The sequence below is a fragment of the Calypte anna genome, chromosome 5A (assembly GCF_003957555.1).
Source record: "Calypte anna isolate BGI_N300 chromosome 5A, bCalAnn1_v1.p, whole genome shotgun sequence".
In the NCBI taxonomy this organism is placed as follows: Eukaryota; Metazoa; Chordata; class Aves; order Apodiformes; family Trochilidae; genus Calypte; species Calypte anna.
Genome location: NC_044251.1, coordinates 35346431 through 35368661, shown reverse-complemented (window position 1 = coordinate 35368661; position 22231 = coordinate 35346431). Strand labels below are relative to the sequence as shown.

Genomic DNA, 22231 nt, shown 5'->3' with positions numbered 1-22231 from the left:
AATTAAATGAACTTGAAGCCTTGCTGAGTTAATCCCTTTTGTAGCTGCAGATCCACATAAATGGGAGAAGGGGAAAAAATAGAGAAGCACTCTTAATTCACTTAGAGGATATCTACAGTGCAAGTGCCTGCTTTAAAAGGTTGGTTTATATATTTGACTATACTTGTTACAAAGCTGCACTTCCAAAGGTGTAACAGTTTGTGGGGTTTGTCTGATTTCTAGTAGTATAAATCTGTATCAGTTCCCCTCCAGTTTACAATAATCTGAAATTTATGTCTTGATATCAAAGTTCTGATGCTGCTTTGTTATGGTGATCAAGTCTTGGCTGTCATATATTTAGATACCTTGGAATTGCAGGCCACATATCCTATGTACTGTGCTTATTTGCTGATGTAAATAGTTAATTTTTTAATAGTAATTAAATACAGTGTAATGGTTGGTTCTGCAAATGTGATAGAATTTTGCTGTAGCCACAGAGTACTGTTCAGGAGATTGTCCTCTTGCTAGGAAAAAATGAGGCATTTGTTAGAGGAACATGTTTATGAATTGTATTTTTTTCCCAGCTAAACTCTGGTGCTTCCACTTAGATGTGCATGCCTGTGTGCAGAATTCCTGTTTAATCCTTTAAGTTCCTTGCAAGTGTTGGTCTGTATGAAAGAACTCACACCATTTCTTATAGCTGTGACTTTTAATTTTCTGATCAACTTACTCCTGTAAATCTAGGGCTAACAGCAAGATATGACTATAGCTTTGGTTGTTTCCCCAGTGTCCTGGTTGAGAGAGTTGAGGTTGTCAGAGAAGGTGAGCAGCTGTCTCTGAAGTTGAAATAAAGTGTTTTCTTTGGTTGTTTCTCTGCCAGCCTCTAATGTGTATAGAAATTAAAAAATGAGTCAGTATTCAGTTTGGGGCTGAAATAAAGGACTGTTTAAGTACATTATCCCCTTCTGGATTCCTGATATCTGTTACTAGCCACGAGGAAATTTATGAGCTATTCAATAAGCCTGTTGTGCAAATGTGAAGTTCTAATTGACTGAACATGTAATATGCAGTTCATGTAGCTATAAAACCTAAATATGTGTTCCTTGAAGTGAAAAAGCCTATGGTGATACCTGTGCTTGTACCACTGAAGAAAAAGGATGCGTCTTGTTTGGAGCTTTACAAATGTTTGATCAGTCAACTGCTGCTATCACTGTGGGACAGAGAAGCTTTTGCCTCGTGTCCTCTTTCAAATGATTGCTGCTGCCAGACTGGCCCTGGAGTTGGCTCAATTGTGTAGGATTGATGAGAGGGTTGAAGAGGGCTTGGCAGAACAGTGCCCTAATCTCTGCCCCTGTAGGAACAAAAGTTGAATATGGGCCTCTCCCTTCCTAGGGCAAGACATCTCGGCTCATTAGTTTAAATTGGGTTTGTAGGCATTTGCTTTTTCAAAAACAAAGGGAAAATCTGCAGTGCTATTAACAGCTAACATTATTTAAAAGGGTTAAGATAAAACACTTTCTTCCCAGGAGATTTGCATACATAGAACTCCGGGGCAAAACTTTTTTTTTTTTCCTGTATTTGCCTACCCTCTTAGTATGTGTATTTCCAATACAAAAGAAAGTGCATGCAGGTGTTCTGTGTTAGAACAATAATTAAAGTATGTTATTACATAGTTTAATTCCCTTTTGACTTCAAGTTGAAATTATAACGATGCATGGCTTAAAGTGCCCAGAGGACACTAATATCTGTGCCACGTGGAGAGGAGGGGAAGAGCAGTATTAATTACTAGTTCATTTTTGAATTCTAAATATTAGCATAAAACAAGCCATCCCCTAACCATTAATGGGTCTTCATAGTTGTTACATACACATAAAAAGAGACAATCTACCTACATTTTCATTAATGCAACAAGAAAGTATACGTACAATAGGCTTAATTTACCTTGGACTTCTTCCAGAACTTTAGGAAAGGAATAGGACATGGATACTTGGTTAGTATCAAGTTTATCTGAAACAGTTCAAAGGTGGTTGCAAGGCTGACAGCTTCATCTTTAATCCAATAAAATGGTGTTAACATGGTACCCCACTGTCTGGCTGGTATTGTACACATCTCTTTCTAAAAGGCTTTTTTCTCTATTCTCTAATTTAATCAATGCTTTCTTTTTTGTTATTGGATTAACTGAGTGGATTTCTGGAAACTGCTAGTGCTAGTTTCAGCTGGGGCAGAAAGGACTCTTAATAGCTATGAAGACATTAAAGTATCTAGGATGTAAATAGCTTGTTTATTTCCTTATAATGATCAGGCAAAATGTCCACTGAAACTTAACCTTGTGACCCTTTGCCTCAAACTGTTTTCTGGTAAGTTTCTGACTTCTCTTTTTGTCCTGTGATTTTCCTGAGCAGGAGAGAAGGATAAGATTGTTACTTGAGGTTATGTCAGGTTTGTAGGGTTGGTTGCATGTGGGGATAATTTCATTTTCCTTCCTGCTGCATCTGCTTTAGAGCAGTCAAAGAGATGAAACCTGGCAAGGTTACTTTAGATTCTCCCATCTGAGAGACAGGTACAATACAAACTGTGGCACTTGTTTGGTTGCCCTCAGGTAAACTAATAGGATACTTTTTTCTTTTTTTTTTCTTTTTTTTTTTTTTTAAATTGTAGTATAGCATAACATATTCTGCTGTTTTGATAGCTGCTATGTTTAGAGTAGTTTTGTTTTGTAGTTGGCTGACTTTTCTACTGATTTCTTTTAAGGTAAAAAAGTGAAAGCTTGCTGATGCTATTTTGTATCCTGATTTACTTTCCAGAAACCCTTCCTGGAATAGGCACATTAACACCTATATCAAAGGATATTGAAAGATTGGTTAACTGTAAGCAGATTGCACTAAGGTTTAGTGTATATGGATGTGTTGGTTAAGTTAATTAGCAGAGCTGTGGCAGTGGAAAGGATGACAAATGTTTCTTCTGAGTGTTAGCTTTGCTTTAGTAGCTGATCAAAACTAAGTGATAAGCAGAATAACTTAAGGCCTTGTTTGCAGGTGGATTTTTGCTTTGTGTATGTTATCATCCTTTATATTGTCATTCTTCCAGAGTGGCCGTGAGCACAGCATTGCAGTGGTCTGGCATCTGTGGAAGAGCTTACAGTTGGGAGAAGCTGTCCTTTCTGAGTCCAGTTTTCCACATGCCTGAAGGTTTTTGTGGGATGCCAGGCCTCTGTCCAGCAGATCCAAGGATCACCTTGAATATGCAGTCAAAATCTGCTGTGCTCTGTGTTGCAGGTTGTAATGTGTGTGATGATGTAGGCTTCCTTTATGTAGGAGAAAAACACTTTTACTGAATTGTTGAATGGTATTGAGTTTCTGGAAGTCTTTTCCCATGACTTGTTAGGAGACCTGAAGAAGAGGTCTTCTGTGGGTACTGACCAAAATGTTTAAGATAATTTTTCCCAACTGGACAGCATGCAAAAGTATAAATCAAGAAGTTTACCTGAAATAGGTTCACCTTGATAGGTAAGGCTCTGAAAGGCCAGTGATGTCTAACTGCTGCTTTCCCACCTCTGATCCTTTTGATCCAAAATGTTTTTCCTGAGTTCAGGGAAAGGATTCTGATCTCATCTGAAGCTGTGAATATGGGTTGGCTAAGCACTGGACTGAGCCTATAGTGACTGTCAGCTATTGAGGCAGATCCAAAGGGTCAAGCTGATGGATCTACTGCTTCCTTTTATCAGGAGTACTCTGGTTATCCATGCAGAGTATTTATGGAGCATCTATTAGAAAGCTGGGTGATCTGGCTTGCTCTGAAGAGACTGGATCTTCTTTCTGTAGTTTGTGTCTGGGATTCTGAGCAATGGCAAGGATTCCTTACAGTATTTAGAGATTGATTCCATGATAAAACCTATCAATCATGAATGGTTTGGGTTGGAAAGGACCCGAAAGATTATCTGTTTGCAACCCCTGTTCCCCCCTACATTTCAAGGTGGGGTCTCAGAAGAGCAGACTAAAGGGCAGTTTATGGATAGCTGTATTGCATTTGAGGTGGTCCAGTCAGGTTAGGGCAACTTCTGCAGTAAGTCTGGGACTTTATTTTTTTTCCCCTCCAGCTTTAAAGTTCTAACTCTTCTTTCTCATTAGCTGGTATTTGCAGACTGTCACAGATGCTCTTGTCTTCAGAGCTTTTGGGGCAGTCATGCTTCACTCTTCCTATGCTGTTCTTCCCTTAGTTCCCCCTGAAAAGCATAGGTGATGTTTTGAAAGCTGTTTTGTTCCTTCTTGGAGGCTGGATCCTGAGCGACAGTTCTGGGTTTTGATGAGGGAGATATTTCTTGCTTGCTTGTGCTTCAGCTAGCGTGGAGGAACATGTCTGTCTGGAATGGTGATCCTGGGCTCAGTGGCACACCTAGACAGTGGAGAACCACTTTCTTAGTGGACTAAAAGTAGGATTGGTTTTGACTACTGCGAATAGAATAGCTGAAGTTTGGGGATGAATTGCCTAATTATTGCAGTTATTGTGTAAACCTCAGTCCTCCCTAAGACAAATACTGTTTTTCTTATAGTTAAACCAGGATTTTTATCAAAAATGTGAAGCATCCTTTTGTGAAAATTTGTTCTAAAATTGGTGAGCTTAATATTTCATCCTACACTTGTCAGTCTTCAATGAGTTAGTGATAAATGCTTGCTGTATTTATCCATTTCTCTTATGTTGGCTTCAGTGATGTTTTCTGATCTGTGTCACCTGACTTAATTACTCTTAAAAGACTGGGTTGCATTTTCCTCAGGGGAAGTGTCAGAAAGTCTATACCAAGTAGTGAGATCTCTCAGTTAAAAACACTAGCTCTGCTTGGGTTTTTTTCTGAATAGCATTTGTTGCATCTATGGCAACAGGCGCTGGGGCTGGCTATGAATTTGTTGTTACATGGTTTAGTGATTTTTGCAATTTTTATTGCACAGGACATTTCAGTATTGCAGAAAGAATCTTCATTAGATTTTTTTCAATTATGAAAAATTCTTGTCATGGCTTTTAAGGATGGGTTCTGAGGTATAATAAATTTAGTTGTAGAACTGGGTTTTGTTACCTTGGAACAAATACTACTGGCTTGAGCAGACATTCAAAATTCTACATTGTAAGTTTTTATTTTCTTTTTAGTCTCTTGTTTTGATGTCAGCCATCAGAAAAGGTGAAATATTTACTCAGAACAGCAGTTGTACTGCATCCTGAGTTCAGGGAAGACAAGCAAATATTGATGGAAGTCTAAGGGCAAGGATATGGAAAATTTCATTCTCCTAGGCTCTGTTTGCAGCCAGGGAACTTCTGGAACATTAGTTATGATTGATCTCTCTTAAGTACTTATGCCAGTCTGCACTTGGACCCACAAAGCTCTTAAACCACTTCACCCTTAGGTAACCTGTGTAACATTTTTGAGTTTTGTATGAGGTGCCATTATCTCTTTTCATAGAATCATAGAATTAGCCGGGTTGGAAGGGACCTCAGAGATCATCAAGTCCAACCCTTGACCCAGCGCAGCAGTTGCTAGACCATGGCACTGAGTGCCACATCCAGTCTTTTTTTAAATGTTTAGCTTAATTTGATGCCCTTGTGCTCCTGTGAAGAGCAAGAACATGGATGACATATTTCTAACTGTTCCCAGTACCTTTCATAACTTTGTAGGTTTCTATCACATATTCTAGTTTTCTTTCTTTCAGGCTGAGCAGTTTTGACCAGATCTTCCATTCATCATCTTGTGGAAATTTGTTCTTTGTTCCTTTTTGTTGCCTTTCTCTGGACCTTTGATTTTTAGTATCCCCTTCTTGAGGGATGGTGGTCATCCCATCCCTTAGGAGAGAAGGTGAAAGGAAGAACTACCCTGCTTCCCTCCACCTTCAGATACAGAATCATGCAGTGCTGTAACACTGTCTTTTTCCTGTTTTTCTTCCCTGTTCTCTAGCCTCCCCTTCTGGCCAGGGTATACTTTCCAATTGACTTGAGTATTAAGTAGTCAAGAAATGGATTTGAGTGGGAAGCAGATCTCTAGATCAAAGAATTTGTGTTGAGCTAGAAACAAGCTGGCTTTGGGGATTGAAGGAGTAGCTGTTCATGGCATTGACAAATCACAAGACTTACTTCATGAAACCTTGCTTATCAATACAAACTTGTGCAGAAGAACATTCAGTAGTGTCATTAACTCAGGATTAAATGAGGCTCTTTGAAAATGTGATTACATTTAGCAGCAAGTTTAAATGACAGGGTGGAAATACTTTACTTTGATTATGGCAGTTGGTACAAAGAATTCTTAAAGATACCATGGAAAGAGAAATAAATAATCATTAAGGTTAACCTGTGTTTAAATTGATCTCTGAGCTAGTTTCTAGACCTTCTAGAGTACCACCTTTCTAGTCACTAGAAAAAACTTGTAGTTACTGGTCACTCACCTGAGATTAAATAGATTGGTTTTTGTCATAAATGTTATGCTTAAGTGTTTGGCAAAAAAACCCAACCCATCACCTGTGATGTATTGGTTAATTTTATAAACCAGTACTTTTGTTGAGGCTTGTGGCACACAGGAAGCACCTGGAAGTGGCATAGGCAGAAGGGATTTGTAGTAAAATAAAGTGTTTGAACAAAACTGGTAAGTGTGGTAGCTGTTGGCTTGCATTGGTATTAAACATCTATATTCTTATTTCTTGCTGAAAGATCTCTGCAGAGGCTCAGCTCACAGGAGCCCTTCTAGCTGAAGATCTGAGTTTTCACTGATGAATCCTTGGTTTCTTTTGTTTGTTTTCTTTATGCTTCAGAAAAAAACAAGATTTGGAAGCCAATCAGTCCAGTGTTACTTGTTCAAATTCAAGTGACCACAGCTGACAGCTTGGACTTCAGATTTGAAACTTAATCTCCCTGAGCGCAACAGAGATGTGTATATGCTGGAACTGGGGGAGAGAGGGGATGGAGTTAGCGTGGGGATGAATAGCAGATAGCTATAAAAAGCAGAGGCAGGAATTACTTATGTTCCACAGGCCCAACTGTGGATGTAATGGTGAAAGGCTCTGCTTTAAAATAGAGATGGGTTCTTTTAGAACCTTTAATGTCTTGTGAGATGAGAGTAGCGAACAGATCAGCTTTTCTGTAGGAAAGTCCTAATGTGACTACTGCTGGGTCAGATCTCCTGCAGTTTTTCTAAATAAGAAGCTAATGACTTCTGGCACTGTGAAAATTGTTAGTGAGGTGTATGGTTCCCATTTACTCAGGGATGCTGCAGGGTGCTGTAAAGGTTTGGGCCAGTACTGAGGTATTGGAAACTTAAACTCTATGGTGTAATTTGTCGCAAGGTTGAATCAACTGAGATTTGCTTTGAGTTTTTATCTGGTGCTAAGTTTTGAGAAGGTTGTGGAGTCTTTCTTCTGATGGTTTAGCTTCTTGTGTGGATGGGATCTATGGACAGCTCTTGCTTTGTATGTGGTCTGAGGTGACTGTATTAATGTCCTTTCTTGAAGAAGTCTTGTCAGAGACATGGTATTTTGGCCTCTTGTATTCCCCATGAAGATGGGTTGTTATTTCTACAGGGATTAGCTAAAGCTAATACGTGACTAAGATGATTTTTAGAACTCCACAGCTAAAATGTTTGCTGTCTCATGATGTATCAAGGCCCTCTCATATTGAGAAACTCTGGTTGCATTCTGCAATTACAGAAAGATCAGAATATCTTCAAACCTTCACTTGAAGATCTTCCTGTAGATAAAGTATCTGGTAAGGTCTGATCTAGTAGTTTCATCACCTTGGAGAGAAGCACACTATATTCCTGTTTCACACAGCACTGGGCACTGCAAAATAGATGTTGTAATACTCCTTTGAGTTCCTCCCTGAAGTTTTATCTTTTAGATGCATGCAGCTGGTTGTTGGTAGGATTCTTCCACCTAGTTGCTGGGTAATTTTCTTTAACTGAAGGTGAGTCTACCTGGGAGTTAAATTTGATAAATTACCTCCAAGACTTGTCTCTAGCTTATTCACCTGTTGTTTTTATTTGCGCTCCTTTTGCAATAAATGAGTCTTAATAGTCTAGACATCTAGATTTCCCCCTGCCACCCCCATATGAATACACATGTAACACACCCCTTCAGTTTTGAGTTTGCTTAGTTTGGGGGAGGAGTGGAATGAAGTGCTCAAACTCGGGTAGGTGGAGATGCCAGCCTGTTGGCTATTAACCATGGCAAAAAATACCCCTCTCTCTCCCTGGCTTTGCAGACTTCCTGAAGATTGTCAGATGGAGCTAATTCATAAAGTGCTCCCCTCAGACAACAGTAGAGCTCCAGAGTTTGTAAACATCATCCTCTTTTGTGACTGGGCCAAGAGGAGTGTAATGGCAGTAATTGCTCTCAAATGGAAGGCTTCAGCTTTCTATCTGCTGCTGATGTTTGCAGTACTCCTGCCTGGCCTTCCACAGCACTCCTAACAAAATGGGATTATTTGGTCTTGGTTTCCAAAGGGTAGACTTCTTATTGGAACTTTCCATGCCAGTGAAATGTAATTTCTCAAAAGAAAAACGAGGGTTTAGAGGAGGGATATCTTCATGTTTCCGTGGTGGAATTGCCTCTGCCTTTATAAAAGTTCTTGCAATGCAAATTTTGGAAATACCCTTCAAGTTTCAAGAAGGAGGTCCCTTCCCAGATGCCCCCCAAATAGGAAACAATTATTCCATCAGTAAAGGTCTCCATTATGTTTTTATAATATCTGCTTCTAAAAGATCAGCCTGCGGGCTAGTTTTGTCTGCCTACCCTTACATCTGTGTTGAAGGTGAGTCCTGGATGTCAGGATCTTTCTTCATTTCTTCCTTGCACCCTTTGTGCTTTTGGCTTATTAATGAGGAAGCTGTAAGGACTTGCCTAGCTGTGAGCTTCCAGGGATGGAAATGGAATATGCTTGCCTATAAGTCAGCTTTTTCCATGGCAAACATGCTGTTCAGGGAAGAGATGCTGAAGGAAAAACGGTGGGAAAGCCTTCCAGATCACTGCTTACCTCACTTCCAGACATTTCATAGGAAAGCAAATGTCAATTGAATGTGCTGATCAAGACTTGGTTGTCATGGTTGCAAGAAATATTGGTGATGACTTATTCCAGAACTTAGTAATAAGAATAGTGATACGTTGTTTGACTTGTTTTTATGGTTAAAATGTTCAAATTCAAATATTGTCTGTTGATTGAGGTTTGAAAGGAAATGGTACTTACTGGTGATGAGACACTGTTTACTGGGTGGCTGTGGAACAGGAAGATACGTGGGCTCTGGGTTTTTTTAGGAGCCACACTTTTTTCTACTTCATAGCTGATTTCTTTGAAGTTTTTTTTTTTCTTGTAGAATCTCCAGTCACAGTTCTTACTGAAATGTATTTAATTCTTTGTTAGAATAAAAGTATTTTGATTCACAATAGCTTGTTATTGAGGCAGAAAGCAAAGTACTGATTTCAACTCAGCCTTAGCTTTTTGTTTCATTCAAATTTTGAATTGGAGAATATGTTTTATACCTGAATGAAAGTGCCATGAGCAAAGTGATCATCCTCCTTGATGAAAAGCCTGACATGTCTGGTTTTTCAAAAAACCCAAAACAACCCAAATCCTTTCGAATGTTGGTTTTCCAAGTATCAAGGTAATAGTAATAGTTTGTGAAAAGACAACACCAAACCAATATTACAGGTCTTGTTTCCCCTCTCCCCAGAAAGGAGGTCGCAGGAATAGTATGGGGAGTGTTTTGTTTAGTGTAAACAGGGGAATAATGCTTTGAAGTTGCTTTTGTCAACATCAGTCCTGAGAAAAACAGAACTAAAACAACATCACCAACATAAACAGGCTTAATTTGTATCTTTCCAAACTGGTTGGCATATCTAGTTAACTCCTAAGAGATCTTTCTGTTGTGAAGCTCTGCTCTTCTGCAGAAGTGTAGTGATGCTTCTCTTCTGCTTTTTAGCCTTTAACATCTTTTTTTTTTTTTGGGGGGGGGGCATTCTTAGGGCACTTATTTGAAAACCACAAAGTTTCTCTTAAATTTATGCAGGAACCTGAACACACTGGTTTATGCCAGTAGCATCTGGACTCTTTAATAAAGATATATCAGAGAGCCAGTATACTGCTGGATGAGGTGAGAGGTTTAAAGGTTCCTAATATGGATAGATCTTAGATTCAGGTCAGAACTAAATTAATGCAAGTTCTATAATTGTTTTCTGGAAGCACATTTTAAGGAAGATGTCTGATATAAGCATCTGAGCTGCAGAAGTTACTTGCAGCTGATGTTACAGAAGATGTGCTGGGTAGTCTGTTAAACTTTTATTGAAGAGTATAGATGGGACAAATGCAATCCAATGGTAGAACTTCTGTCAAATGAGTGTCCACTGTGTGAGTTGAAAGTAGTCTTCAAAATTTATATCCATAACTGAATGGAGCTTATAGCTCTTACTTATTGGACTGGGTTACAATAGGAGTGTATGAATATGAAACTTTCCCCACTAATAAATGTTTTTGATAGTCATGCAAATACCTCTAAAAGATGAGCAGTAACTGGAAAGCTCTCTTGCAACGTGCTGTGAACATGCTTTGTAACATGGATGCTTCTTAAAAGTCAACTGCAAAATTCAAAAGAATTAAAGTGGATCTAGCTCAAGACTTGTGGTGGAAGGGAGAGGAGGTTCTGAACCAGTAGATTAAGGATATGTTTCCTGTTTTGAGATGTAGTAACTGTAATGTGATGATCCATTGTGCTGCTGTGGAGAGGAATTTCTCTTCAAAGTTTCTGACCAGCTGCAGGGGTGGAAAAGATGGCAGGTTGGGTTGGTAACTCTGTCTTCTCTAGAGGTAAAATGGCGAAAAAAATCAGTTTCTCTTCTGGTTGCATTCATGCTTTATCTGTTTGGAGGTTTGAAAGGGTGAACATGGAACAGTCAGTAGAAAACAGGAAGTTGCACAACTGAGCTGTCCCAGTAAAGGAGTATTTTCAACTCCAGAGTTAATACCAGCTTTAGATGGTCAAATTTGTCACCAGAGCTGTGTCACTCCTTTTAAGTATATTTAAAATGGGTAGAATGCCTCTTAGGTCTCATTCACACCCTCTGGTACAGTGTATTACATGAAGCTCTCTTTAGCCACAAAAATTCCCTAGCATCCTAGGCAGAGATACAAATCTGCTTTCAAGCAGAGTGCTCGGAAGGCAAAGCTGACCAATCTCTTTCCTAACACAGCAGGTCCAGCTTATTTTCTTCTGCCTTGCCCTGCGTGGGCAGTCAGATGCAACAGCCAAGTTGCAATAGGAAAGACAAGCACATAAGATGAGTAAGTGGACATCTGGAAACACTTGAGCACTGCTTTGAACTTCTAATACAAATCAATAGAATGCAGAAAAACTGAAGAGTATGTTAGAAGATTAGTTAAAAGCAGGGGAGGTGAATAACAGAGCATTGGATCATGCACTGATTTGCAGGATTGTGCTTAGGTTAACACTTAAAATTTTGACCCAAATTGAGACTAGCAATTATCAGGAAATGTTAGAACAACACTATATAGTACTTCTGACACTATTCACTTAAGAGTTCTTTCCAGGTAGCGGCTTAGGAGAGGGGTGGCAGGTAATACTCAACTGTATTCTGAAAACACTATCCTGCTTCCCTAAATTTTGAGACTTGGGGCAGGGGAAAGCAGAGAGTTGGAGGGTGAAGCTGCTCAAATGCTCTACTAACATTTTCTTTCAAAAAAATTGTAGAGTAGTGCTATAGTGCTGTACCTCAAAAGAGAGGCCTTCAGTTTTCCAGCTGATCTCCATCAGCTTCTTTTCTGAAAGCAGTTCAAGCCCAAGTGTGCCTCTGTCCATTGTGGTCACTGCTGAGCTTCCTTTTCCCTTCCTTCCTTGATGGTAATCTAGCTGCTTACTAAGCCTTTATCTGTTTCAGTTGATAGAAAATTTTCCCTAGGATATCACTGAAGACTCAAGGTACAGACTCAAGGTACTCCTTTTACAAAGGAGTATCTTGTGGATTACATTTTGACATAACTATGCAGTGTTAAAATACATGCTCAGTCAAGCACACTTCTGAATAGCTTGACTCCTTGCTGTAGTCAAGAAGGACTTTAGAGCCCTTCTGTTTAGGGTGCTGAAGTCATTTACCTTGGTTGTGTTGCTGCTTGCTGCTGTTGTTCCAAAATTAGGAGATTTTGGTATTATAACCAAGCTTTCTTGATGGCGAGATGATGGGTATATAAACCACATACAAGCTATCTCAAAGTAAAACTGTGACAGTAAAATAGTCCTAAGCACGCTGTGGAAGATAGCTGAATTTTTACAGAATTCTGTTCCAAAGACAGTGCTCTTAATTTCTTGGATGAATGTCCATAGGTTCATGTGAATTCTTAGACTTTTAACCTGTGAATTCTGTGCATGTTAAAGCTTGGCTTACTGAATTTAATGAGCTTCAATTTTTGTGTGGCTTGCCTCTAAGCATAAAGATGGATACACGAGGGTTTTAGGATAGTGGTGCAATAACTCTTTGGAGGTTTTTTCTTGGTTTTAAACATATACGAGAATCTCAATTTTAACTTGGACAAGTTGGAAGCTATCAAAGCTGAAGGGTTTGACAGCTACTTTAGTTGAATGGAAAACAGATAAACATTGCAGTTATGCAGAATGTAACTTTTTTCCCTAAATGTGATATTTGAATATCGGTATCTATCCTACATATTTGGTCATAAACCCAAGAAATATGTATGAAACCTTGCTTTAGTGAAGTAAAACCTTAGTGTTTTTTTCAAAAGAGTTTTAAAACTGCCTGAAATGATGTTTTTTTCCTCATGGGAAAGTGTACTACCAAGGATTGCTTCTTTCAACAATTTTTTATTTCCACAGTGTTCTGTGCGTGTCTGTTTTTCACGTTACCTCTTCCACGAGAAAGAAGTCAAAATTCTGGATGGATACAGGGTGGATTTTCATGTGTTTCTTCTTTAGATGTGCTTTTCTAGAGAATGGCAAACAGACCTGTTTTGCAGCCTGATCTTTTATGTGCCTTTCTAGAGGATGACTGTGATTTCATTATTTATTTATTTATTTGGTCTTTAGTTGTTCAAAGTCTTAAATGTTCTAGCTGTTTCCCAAGGTTCAGAACCCCTCACTTCATTCAGAACCTTTTAGGGCTACATCTGAAAATAGTTTCTGTGACTAAGCAAACCTGAGAATTAGATGCAGTGGGAGGAGAAGAGTAATAATTCTGTCCTTGGTGTGTGTGTGTGTGTGTAGGGGGGGGTGTTAATGTATTTGTTTTGGTGTTAGCATGCTCTGCCCCACAATTTTAATGCTGTTTTATTTCATGCTTTTGAGAAGATGCCTTCAAGGGCTTTCGCATGACAGCAGAGAAGTGAAATTTTAACTGTATTCAGTTGGCTTTCTTATTATCTGCTGATTCCAAATCGCTGTTTGAGCCTGGTGTGTAACAGTAGGGGGTTTTATTACTATCTAACTGGTGTCTTGTTTCTTTCCAGAGATCATTCACGTTAGTATTAGAAGCATGGGATTGGGATAATGATACAAGAGCTGGTGAGTATTTATGTAAAACTTGAACTTTCCACTTAGTGCCTTATGTACACTGACTGGGGAGGGGGAAAATGGGATGCTGCTGCAATTAGCCTCCCCTCCAAATCAGGCTCAGTGCAAGCCTGCTAAGTGAAGAGAATGTACAAATTCAAGCAGGGCATCTTAGATTAGAAGCTGTTAAAAAGTATTGTTGATACAAGAGAAAAAAAGAAAGGGACAATGGTCAGTGAGGGTTGTAATGCTTGGCTCTTAACAATATGCTTTAAAAATATGCTTAAAAGCTATGATAGGTCCTTTTTAAAAAAGTAATGATTGTGCTGTAGAGTTGCTCTTTTAATTCTCCTCCAGTTTGTCCATAACCATGTTGTGTAATGCCTTTCATCATCAGATAAACAAAGAAGTGTTCTTGCTCTGTATAAAGGAACCATGCTTGATGTTTTGATTGTTCTAAATTGTGGTATGATTCCTTCTGTTTGTTTCTCCTCAAGTACTGAAAGTTACCTTGCATTTCTGGTCTGTAAAAAACTAGTGCTCAAGTGTTGGATGAGGGCTGAAGGAAAAGCAAGATTATTGTGTAAATACTTCAGAACTTTATGAAGATGATGGTTGCTGTATTGTTGTTAAAGTAGGACTACAGCCTGAACCTACTCTTTGGTAATGGTTTGCAAACCTGTCTTGAAATAATCAATGCTTTTGGCTGCAAGTGTTAAATGAATTCAGACTTTCAATGTGGTTAACAATAGACAAACTATTTAATCTTTGCTGGGATGAATGTAGAGGAAAATGAGTGTTTGGACATTAAGTTAGGAAAGGTTTATGTCCCAAATAATCAACAGTTTCTCATTATAGGTGCCATTCTCTGCTACTTCACTGACAAGCCTTATCAAGATGAATCAAGTATAAAGAGTTGGCAAAGCTCAATTGATGTTAAGGCTATGTGAGAGTTTCTTTCAAGGTCCTTTTCCTTGGAGATGACTATCAGTCCCACTTGTGTTTTTCTGACAAACTTTAACTTACAGATTTTCTAAACACACTCTATCTCCAGTGATATATGAAGTAATGATGAGTTTACAGTTTTTTCCTGAGCCTGCTCACTACTAGAATTAAGCTTCTTTTGTCTTGCTTACCAGCTCCTTTAACCTTTTTCAATAGGTATGTTTTCTTCAGATCTCTGGTAATTCATGTTGCTGCAACCCTTCAGTTGGTGCACAGCCTTCTTGAATGGCTGAACATGGTATTCAAAATGAGATCTTGTGTGCTGAGCAGAGTAAGCCTGAATCTTTAATAAGTTTAGATATCCTACGTAGCAACTCATTGAAGGCATTCTCTTGAATGCTTTGTTCAAAGGATACTACATGGAGTTAATTCCTTTAAATAATTTCTAGCTTAGGAATAGTTACATAGGAGCAATTAGTACAGCAGCTTGGAATATTCATGCCCAAGTTCTAGGTGGCAGATGAACTCATGAGATAGTGTGACAAATCTTTTTTTTACTTGTATTGATGTAATTCTTTCCTGAACTTCGGGACAACAGGATATATAGTGGCTTTTTGAGGCTCAGTGGGCCCTCTACTTAATTTAACACTTTCTGTTAATTAATGCAGTCTATCCAAGTGCCAGATTATCATTTAGCTCTCATGAGAAACTGCTAAACTCCTTTTAATATAGGCTGACAGAGAGGTGCTGTTATAGCATTTGAGACTTGGAAGGCTTGCCATGGGAACTTAGTGTTGGGTAAATGTTTCTGCAGTCTATTTACTGATTCCATATTAGAGACCTGTTGCTTTACCATCATGCAACTTAGACTTGCATGTTAGATTCCTAGGTATAGAAGATACTGTTTTTTTCTTTCATTTCCTTTTTCTTGGCAGGGAGTCTTTCAGTAGGGTTTTACTTTGTGAATCTGTCAAGATACAGAGACATTTCTCTTGTACCTCTGAAAAGAGTGCTGAAGATGATGGACATATCAGTAAAAAAAAAATCCCTATGTAAGAGAATAGGAAAGGGCATGAGAAAAGGTAGAAATCATACTGGAGGGGTGAAGAGAGTGGAAAGCTGAACTCTGTATTGTATCCTGAATAGTGAGCTGATCTCTGCATCAGGTTACATGTGTCTTCTGTTGCTACTGTAAGAAAGATTAATCCAAGTAATTGCAAGAGTCTGTTTATAAGCTAATTAACTAGTATCAAAGTCAGACTTTGCTTTCCTTTAATGGGGATGAATAAGGCTGAAAGTTAAATGCAGGTTGTGTGTTCCTGCTTGAACTTTCAAGTGGGTATTTATAAAAAACAACTACCAAACAATAACCCAAGCAAAAAAATGTGGAAAGAGGGGTTTCCAGGGAACAACTTGAAGATTTTAGAACAGTTGTCATTCTTCCCTCCATGGCCTAGCATCCTTCATTCTTTGTACCCATCAAAAGCAAGACATCTGCTAAGAGCAGATCTGCAAAGTACCCATCACAAGTATGCCAGGACAAATGTTTCCTCAGTACTTTCCTCAAACTACAAACTCAGAGTCTTTCAAATCCTGAGTCCTGAACTACATCTATGCTTTTTCCCCCCTCTGTGCAGTGGGGTTGGATCAGAGGGAACCTTGTGGCAGTATAGTGTTACTACTAGTTTGCTTCATGAGGGTGGAGGAAGGGAGAGGAAGAGCTCCCTTAGATAAAAAGTCCCTGCAAAGGGGCCTGTGGTCTGTCATCTGTCACAGCAGTTTGTGTTACTATCCAGGTAAGTCATTTGACTTGGCAAGCTTCTAGTTGTGTAGCAGAGATCTTGGCAATGCCTAACTCAGCACTGCTGCAATGAATCAAGCTGGTATCTTTATCTGTGGAGTAACTTCCCATTTGACTGCATGTTTACTGCAAGGATAGTGTGGTTGCCTTCCTCTTTTCATGTTAGTCTGTAGGATGCAGATCTGTCCCATTATCACTTTTTGAAATAGTTGCTTGAAAGACTCAAGGCAACGTATTTCCTGAGAAAGATACCTCCTCTCTTCCTGTGGGCATGAAGTTCTTATGCTGCCTGTGTTTCCTTGCCAGCAGCTACCAGCATCACCTTTGGTATTGCCCTGTGAGGGGCTTCTTGGGAATGTCTGATGTTTCCTAAAAGTTAGCTGCTGATGAGCAGTACTCTTATTTAAGTGTAGTCATAGCTCTTGTCTGCAGTTTAGTCCACTTTAGATAAGGATTCTTCTGTTCTCTACCCCATGTATTATAAGACTGTTCTGCATAGGCATATTTGCAATAGCTGTAATGCTGCTTCTAGTTGTTTAACTGGCTGATAAATCTGTGTTACCCTGATGTGTGATAAGATTTTCATTATATAAGCCAGTCCTTTAATCTCAGGACCTGTTCTTCAGTCCACCTTATCCAGTCTGTGGAAACACTTTTATAGGAGTGGCTGCTGCAGCCTTTTTAAAATGAGCTTGTGTTGCTTATAGCTGGAAAATAGCTCTATAATGCATATTTGCTATTTGTTCAAATTCCTTGAACATCCAGTTACTCAGCACTTTCCCTTTATAGCTTTACAGATCAGTAGTAATGAGAGAAGAATAACATGACATTGAATCTATTCATAAAGCTTTTAATGGTGCCAGGTAGTATGACAGATTCTGTTCAATCAAAAATAAAATGCAGGCATCCTTTTCTAGCTTACAGGTTTCTTGTCCATTCTTCTACTGACCTTGTGATGCTGGACAGAGGGGATAAATTTGAGCAGGGATAAATTTGAGTGTGTGTTATCCAGCCATAAAACACTTTATGCACACTATTCCAGGCAAGCATGAATCCTAGCCTATACATGACAATACTAATTTAAGTAGTAAAGAGAGATATTGAGTTCTTAATGGTTGGGGAATCTTTCAGTGTTTAATAAAAACTGCTTTTTTCAGTTTAGTATTCCTTAATTTGAAGAGGAAAGATTTTTATCATAGAAGCAAGCTTGAAAAGATGATGTGTTAAGATAAAATGCATTGCAGAGCCTACTACTTCTGTAGCTTTCCTTTTTATTTAATGTTGGGGTGACTTAATTTTCTCTTGAGTCCTTTTATGTACTGAGAAGGAAGTGCAGTTTTGGTACCAGATGAATATTATACCTCTGCTGTCAGTAACTTCCTAAGTGAGAATCAGTCACTCCTTTGGTTTTATTTTCTAAACCAATTAGGTTAATGAGTTGTATAAAGTAAGTAGGTGAACCACTGTTGCTTAAAAGTGATAGTTTAGTGTTGCTTGCTACCAGCTTGACATGCTTTATATTATAAGAAATCTGAAGTTTAGACTTAATCTCAGGACCATTACAGCATTTTGCAAGTTTTTTGTTTTTAATTTCTTTTAACATGCATTTTATGGAATCCTTTGTAATGCCAATAAAATTGACTCTGAGCTGGCAATATTACAGTTGTTTCACAAATAGGTGTGGAATTCCTGTATGTAAACAGAGCTTCTGTATCTTTCCCTCGTTGTGAAATAATGCTTGGAGTTCTGGCTGCAGCTTGCAGAATCACCTAGAAAAATTCCTGCAGGAGGATGCTACCACGTTTAAATAGTGACAATATGTGAAAGCTATCATCACTGGGGTTACTCACTGTCTACCCTTGCCCTTGTGCTCTGCTTACTCATAACATTTACAGAAACTGACTATAATTGTATCTCTTCTCTTAGTACTGAAGCTTCTATATCAAGAATCAAATGCATAAATACAAAATCATGAAAAACTAAAATATCTTGACAGTTTCATAGTCCTGTATCCTAGCATCCTCTTGTCCCACATGACAGCTAATGGTTTGTGCACATTTGGTCTCGGTTAAGGGAGCCCTGGCAGTAGCAGTGCTGCTGCTTTCTGTGAGGGTAAGGCAGGATGCTTATAGAGTCTATTAAAGTAGGGATCATATTTATCAGTGGTTCCACTGGGGTTAAGGATAATCAGGATAGGGAGCTGAGAATGTCCCCTTGACAATCTGGGTTAACTTGTATCTTCCGAAAGTGTCAAATACTTGCTGCAAAAGGGTTGTATGAATTGCTTTTTCAATGTATTTGCCTTTACTGTGGAGAGATGATAAAATGGAAAAAGCTAGTTTGGGTAAATAATGCAAGCCTGCCAGAGGATTTACTACTGCTCAGTAATTTTGCAGCAAATCGAGGATGTGTTTTGCTTTATTTTGAATATGAAATTTGCACCAGAGAACTTCAATATCTCAGCTGCTAGGTTATGCAGATTTTGCAATTTTGTAGGAACAAAAAGGAGGTAAAAAGAGCCTCAGATCAAGATAAAGCTGCTGGTTGTCAGCATGTGGGTGGGGTATGTTTGGCTGCCTTGAAAAATAAGCTATTTCCTATGGATTATGTTCCAGGGTTTTTTAATATTTCCTTTGGGACACTTTTAAATTGGTCTTCCTGTAATGAACTCTGCAAGGCAAAGGAAAATTCGGTTATGGTAGATCTTTATCATCTCAACACTTTCTTTACTAGGTTTTCTCTTAACCAGTTGAATACTTTTGATATGAATTTATATGCTATGTGTGCTATGAAACTTACCACCTCTTGACTTTACCTTTTTATTAAAAGGTGACAACTTGTTAATAGAACGAGTGGCACATGCTGGCATGATCAACCCAGAAGATCGATGGAAGACACTACAATTTAATGGTCCTGTTGCACATTTTGAAGTACAAATAAGAGTGAAGTGTGATGAAAATTACTACAGTGCTCTGTGCAATAAATTTTGTGGTCCTCGAGATGATTTTGTTGGTCACTACACTTGTGATCAAAATGGAAATAAAGCCTGCATGGAAGGCTGGATGGGAGAAGAATGTAAACAAGGTAGTATTACTTAATTTTAGATTAGCATGAATATATATATATAATAAACTGCAGCAGGCATTTTTGTAGTGTGGGTGGTGTAGCATATTAATTTTAAGACGCACACACACACTTTGTCCTTTGACTAGAAATCGGAAAAAAACACTGAAGAGTGGAGCTCGATGCAGGATATGGTGTTGCTTGCTGCTATGGAGGGTACACAACAAATTTAGGATTTGCAACAGCAAAACATCTTTTTACTAATTGATATTCAATAGTGGTGTTACTTCACAGCAAGATGGTATATTGCATCTTTTAATGTAAGATTTTACTGAACAGTGATTGAATCATTAATGTTGTAGACTTTAATCCTGCAAAAAAGGCCTTGTAACACTATTTTTTTGCAAATGAAAAAAAAAGTGTAATGGATGCAAATCTGAAAGCTTTTTGATAGCTCTTATGTAAACAGAAATTCAGGTGTTGTCCTTTTTAATGTACCACTCAAATCTGTTTTTCCTTCACTCTTGGTAATTAATTAGTGCTAAAATTACTTCACCTTCTCTTCCTTCTGTTGAGGGCTTTTTGCTTTTGTTTTCTGTTCCATTTCAGCAAAAAGCATATTAATGAGAAGGGAGAATTTTTGTAGGACTTATTCAGGCTATATGTATCTTTGGGCATAATGCCAGTCTAATAACAGCTTTAAAAAAACAACTGTTCTTGTTAAATGTTTCAGTGCTGACACTCTTGCTGCAAACCTATTCAGTAGCAAATTTTTCAAAGGAGTTAATTTTCATAAACAGTTGTATGGGGGTTGTGCTTTGTGAAAGCTACCTGGAAGCAGCAACTATTGAAACATGGTAAAAGTTTGTAGTTTGCTTTGCACAAGCAACAAATAAGCTAAGTGACAGAAGCCTTAGCTGTACAGTTCTGTATTCCTGCTGTATTAATGGATACCTGGCTGCCCAGACTGATGCCTAAATCTTTTTCTGTTTCCAGCTGTATGTAAACAAGGATGTAATTTGCTCCATGGGGGTTGCAGTACACCTGGGGAATGCAAGTAAGTCTGCATGTTTAAGTATCTTCTCCTATGAGTACTGATCTTTCTAGTATTTTCTCTGTGTGTTGCTGCTACTTGAAATGCTATTTTAAAATGAAAATAATTCTATAAAAAACATGGATGGAAATAGATCTGAAGTAGATTTTGGATGCAAATAGATCTGAAGTAGATTTTGCATTTGTAAGAACTGCATATACTTCATACTGTTTTGCAATATGTTCTATTTTTCGTACATATAGGACCAAACACGTTTACTTCATGTAATCTAAAGCTATGCATTTATCAAATAAGAGAATAATATTTTTTGTTTGTTTTCTTTTGAAAATCCTTAGGACTTTTTAAAATTTTGCTCCCCTCAAAATAAAAAGGGGAACTTGCTTGTTGGGACTGTCACAACTAGGAAATGCTTGCATTGCTAGAGTACTCAGTATATATCTTTGATCACCAAAATATAATAAAATTAGCTTTTCCAAGAAAAAAAGGTGGTTTTTTGGTAGTAATGGAGAAAACAGTGGCAATCCCAACTTAAACTTTCTATCCAAGTGAATTTTTGTCCCTAAATCTGGGAGTCTGAAATGTTCTCATATCTTTGTGATGAAGCCTAAAGTAGCCTTTGTGGTAGCAAAGGGAGTTGATCGTTTCCTTTTAAGAGTTTAGGCATCTAACACAGTAGGTCAAGGGGAAATGGGTGTTATTTTTACAAAGGCTGTTGACGGAATAGGACAGGTCTACTTGCAAGCTTGGGTTCATGTGTAAGTTCCTGAGTTTGTGTTCAGATTTGTATGTGTCATTGTAAGAGTGGGTTTGTGCAGTGATTTGTCTGTCAGCTGTATTGAATTGGCTTGCTTGGAATGTGGAACTCAACTGGCTGCCAGGACCCCCGAGAGATGACAAATACTGTTTGTGGCAAGCTCTGATAGTTCAAGGGATTTCTGCTTCATCAGCATCCTACTAACTACTGCATCATGGAAGTGGCAGAAATAAGATGCAGGGTATTTAGCTTTGCTGGGCTTAGAGCTTAGTGGGGCTGGAGTGCCAGTTTGTGAGCTGTGGCAGCTTTTGTGCAAACAAGTCCCATCCAGCTGGAGAGCCTGAATTTTCTGAGAGTGGGTTATAGAAGGTGACAAAGTCTTAAGTCATTCTAGTAAAAAGTGGTTTCTTACTACCCTGAAACATCAGATGCTGCTGACCTGTAGAAGATTTAACGTGTTGTAGCTCTCAGATCTGGCTGAAAGCTGTAAATTCCAGGCTATGAAGTTGAGTACTAGAGTGCATATACAGTTTCATTTCTGAAGAGCTGTAAACCCTCCCCCTTAAAATATTTTTTTCAAGGCAGATGTTTAAAGCACAGCTTCCTTCATTCAATCATTCAAGAGAATATTTCTATTCAATGTTATTTGGTATTTTTGTTATATAGTTAAATATTTTGCTTGTGATTTCAAGTACTGTGTGCCCCTACTGCTGTTGGTGGTGGATTTTTTTGTGGTGGTACTGGGTTTTTTTTGTTTGGTTTGGGTTTTTTTTAACTTGCAAGTAGAGGTGATGGTTGAAAGCTGGGCCAGTATCACTTCTGCCTGAGTAAGAAGTTCTCCTTTCCTTGAGCCTTCTGAGAACACATTTTTCCCTTTGAGAACCTACTCTAATGAATTTGGATTCATGTAAGGGTATCAGAGGGGAGTGTCCTTAGTGTCCTAGAAGCCCATGAATGCTTGCTTTCCAAATGCCAAGGGGCCTTTGAATGAAGGTGAAAAATCAACAGGTTTAAGCAAATGCAAAACTGTTCCCTCCTTGGGGGAGGTGAGAGAGGATGGTGCAGTTTTCTTTTCTCTTTCATTTCTTTGTGATACCAGTT

General features: G+C 38.5%; 1 protein-coding gene across 1 annotated transcript in view; it reads left to right on the top strand.

The window, feature by feature from the left end:
* Nucleotides 1–22231, top strand: part of JAG2 (jagged canonical Notch ligand 2) — a 68790-nt gene that overhangs the window by 11835 nt on the left and 34724 nt on the right. The window contains exons 3-5 of the mRNA XM_030452455.1: nucleotides 13471–13525; nucleotides 19089–19343; nucleotides 20319–20379. Coding sequence (XP_030308315.1) covers nucleotides 13471–13525; nucleotides 19089–19343; nucleotides 20319–20379 — 371 coding nt within the window. The remainder of the gene's footprint in view (nucleotides 1–13470; nucleotides 13526–19088; nucleotides 19344–20318; nucleotides 20380–22231) is intronic.